This window comes from Sciurus vulgaris (genome assembly GCF_902686455.1).
Source record: "Sciurus vulgaris genome assembly, chromosome: 16".
Classification (NCBI taxonomy): Eukaryota; Metazoa; Chordata; class Mammalia; order Rodentia; family Sciuridae; genus Sciurus; species Sciurus vulgaris.
Genome location: NC_136477.1, coordinates 20,445,756 through 20,448,954, shown reverse-complemented (window position 1 = coordinate 20,448,954; position 3,199 = coordinate 20,445,756). Strand labels below are relative to the sequence as shown.

The following is a 3,199-nucleotide window of genomic DNA, read 5'->3' as shown; positions in this document are numbered from 1 at the left end:
ATTGTTTCCAAGTAGGCTAGCCTTCTTGCTACCAGAAGAAATTAAGTGAAGATGATGTCATGCCTACTTTAATGCCCAGTGGCACCTAGCACACCACTAAGTACTTAAGGGACAGACGAGAACAGTCGCTGCCCCCGGGAGGTGGGCACGTGTTAAAGAAGTTTTTCATTCAGTCTTCTGGGTCGTAGACCTTCTCTGGCTAGAATAAAGCATCAGCAAGGGGATAGCGCGGCTGTGTGGGTGCCAGTCCTGGTTGTGGTTTCCTCTGGAATAATACAGAGGAAATAACCTCTCATTTCTCCACAGGGCTGCCTGAAAATGGATAATTACACAGCGGCCCCGGAGGATGACGAGTATGACGTCCTCATCGAGGGGGATCTGAAGAACGACGAGGTGGAAACATGTGACAGATTCGTGGCCCAGGTGCTCTCCGCCCAGCAAGTGCTGCAGCTCAGCTGCACCCTGTTTGTGGCCGGTCTCCTGGAAAATGCCTTGGTTGTGTTTGTCCTGGTCAAATATAAAGGACTGAAACAGGTGGAGAAGATCTATTTTCTGAACCTGGCCATTTCCAGTCTGGGTGTCTTGCTGTCCCTGCCCTTCTGGGCTCACACTGCTCTGCAGGGCGGAAGCGTGGATGATGCCCTGTGTCGGGTTTTCGCTGGACTCCGCTCGGCGAGTGTGTTCAGTGAGGCACTTTTCAACACCCTCCTGATGGTGCAAAGGTACGTGGTGACTTTCCACGTGAGATGTCCTGCCTCCAAGACAGTGCCGGGCACAGTGATGACAAGTGTCCTGATGTGGGTAGTGGCCATTCTGGTCACTTTGCCTGAATGTGTGTTTTATGAACCTCAGACAGAATTCCAGAAATACAAGTGGTGCTCCTTGAGCAGATCTTACTTTCTGCCAGCTGATGAGACCTTCTGGAAGCACTTTCTGACCCTGAAGATGAACATCTTGGTGCTCGTTTTCCCACTTTTTGTTTTTATATTTTGCTACGTGCGAATGGGAAGACCGCGAAGGTTCAGGGAGAGTCCGTCTGAGCTTTCTAGGCTGGCATTTGCTGTGACAGCCGTCTTCCTTCTGATGTGGGCGCCCTACAACATCGCGCTCTTCCTGTCTGCTTTCAAAGAACACCTCTCCCTACGTGACTGCAAGAGCAGCTACAAACTGGACACCAGCGTCCAGGTCACAGAGATCGTGGCCATCGCCCACTGCTGCGTCACCCCTCTTCTCTATGTGTTTCTGGACAGGGCATTTCGGAGATACCTCTGCAGCCTGTTCCCTTGGTGTAAGGACACCTCGCTTCAACCCAGCGAGGGGTCTGCCCCAGGTACACCAAGGCAAGATCAAGACTATTGCACTGAAATGTGAACCAGCTAACACCAACAGTGGAACAAATAAATGTGAACTTTCACTCTGCATTGTTTCGTGCAAATATTTTTTACACATCTGTATATTAAATAGAATACAGGAGAAAAGGGGTGGGTGAAGGAACCTTTCCTAAGCCTTGGATCTGTGCAGGCACTGTCCCGGCTCTTTCTGAACGTGCACTCCATCACTCGACTCCCTCACTCCCTTCTGGGTGGATGGGATTCATCTCGTTTCTCTGAGAAGGAAATCGAGGCTCAGAAATTTTTCTAAGTTTACACAATTGGAGAGCATCAGGGATGAGACACAAACCCAGGTTTCATTTGCCTCAGAGCCTATGTGCTTTATCCAAACAGGCCAAACTACCAAAAATCATCCAACAAAATGCATGAAATAAATCCTAGCTTTTAAAAACCAATTTGGGCACATTCCAAAATTTTTCAGGCACTTTTTCTTGCAGACGATTAGAAGGACTGGTTAGCTGGAGGTTACGGAGAGCAAGGTAGAGTGACCTGTTCTGTGGGAGTTCTCCAAGATCCCTTGGCTATTCGGCACCCCAACGCCCCCAGGTCTCCCAAACCCATGCGCCTTCAGGGTTCCAAATATTTCATCTAACTTTTTCGTAAAGGCAAGGGAAGCTTAAGGAAATGTAATAACAGTAAGTGCAAACTTGTGTTTAGAAAGGTCTAGCAAAATGAATGCTTTGACCTTTTAATTATAACCCACACCTCAGCCCTCACCAGCCCCTGTCTACAAAAGGTCCCACTTCCTTTTTACAGCTGAATTATAGAGCACAGGACAGGCCCCCACCTGCCACATCAGCAGGAAACTAGCTCTTCACACAGGGTTCCCTCCCCCAGGACCCTGAGTCCTGTAAGTGTGGCTCAACCTTGAGCATTTAGCTTGGAAGGCAGGATCCTTCCTGACCGATGTTCAGAGCCAGATTCCACACTCACTGGTCTCTTGCTAATCCCACCCCTGGTCCTTGAGGCCTGGGCAATGGCTGGGTCTGGCAGACAAGGGACCTGGGACAGGGCCTCATCCTGAAGATCCAGCATCCTCCTTGCGCGCTGGAGGCACATGACACTTGCTGAAGACATCGCCTGGTCGCCTGCTCCTGCTGCGATCGGCAGCAGCAGCCCACACAGCTCCCTTCTGGCAACAGGTCGTAGGTTCATACTGTGGAACCTCAGTGGAAAGCAGCAGATCCACATCCCTCCTTCACAGGAGACTCCTGCCTTCCAAGCACAATTGGTGGGTACAAATAGGAATCTCTAAACCATCGAAAGGCCAAATCTCTGGCCAACCAAAAAGCATTCTTTATTTTGTCTCAAAACAGTGAATGGATATTTACTTTGTATTGATACTGTAAGGTGAAGAAAATTTTATTTTCCAAGCATCAGAATTCTTTGTGTGTCACCCCTTAACTGAAGATCCCCCTATTTGCATTAGGTGAAGTATTTGAAAAGCCTATTGGGATAGTGGATGAGACTCTCAAGTGCCATACTTAGGTAATAATAAGTGGCCCCAGACTCATTCTATGGCAGTGGTCCCAGGCAGGAGCACACATCACAACCCCTGTGTTGAAGCATGGATTGCTGGGCCCCAGCTCCAAGTGTCTGATCCATTAGGTCTGAGAATGTACATTGACGATAAATTTCCAAGGGATGTGGATACTGCTGGTCTTGGTACCTCACTGAGAACCACTGATCTAGCGAAAACTCAGCTAAGGGGTTTGGTTTTGTCCCAAATATAGTATGGAACTTAGAGCTAAGGGCAAATTGTTTGGGAACATAATGGGGAATGAGGAGGCATTGGTGGGGACTACCAT

The 3,199-nt window shown here is 48.9% G+C and overlaps 1 protein-coding gene across 1 annotated transcript; it reads left to right on the top strand.

Moving 5' to 3' along the window:
- The first annotated feature begins 271 nt into the window (after positions 1-271).
- On the top strand, positions 272-1,436 carry CCRL2 (C-C motif chemokine receptor like 2). Its single transcript, XM_079114250.1, has one exon. It carries the CDS (start codon positions 319-321, stop codon positions 1,369-1,371), a length of 1,053 nt encoding a protein of 350 aa, XP_078970376.1. The 5' UTR covers positions 272-318; the 3' UTR covers positions 1,372-1,436.
- The last annotated feature ends 1,763 nt before the right edge of the window (positions 1,437-3,199 follow it).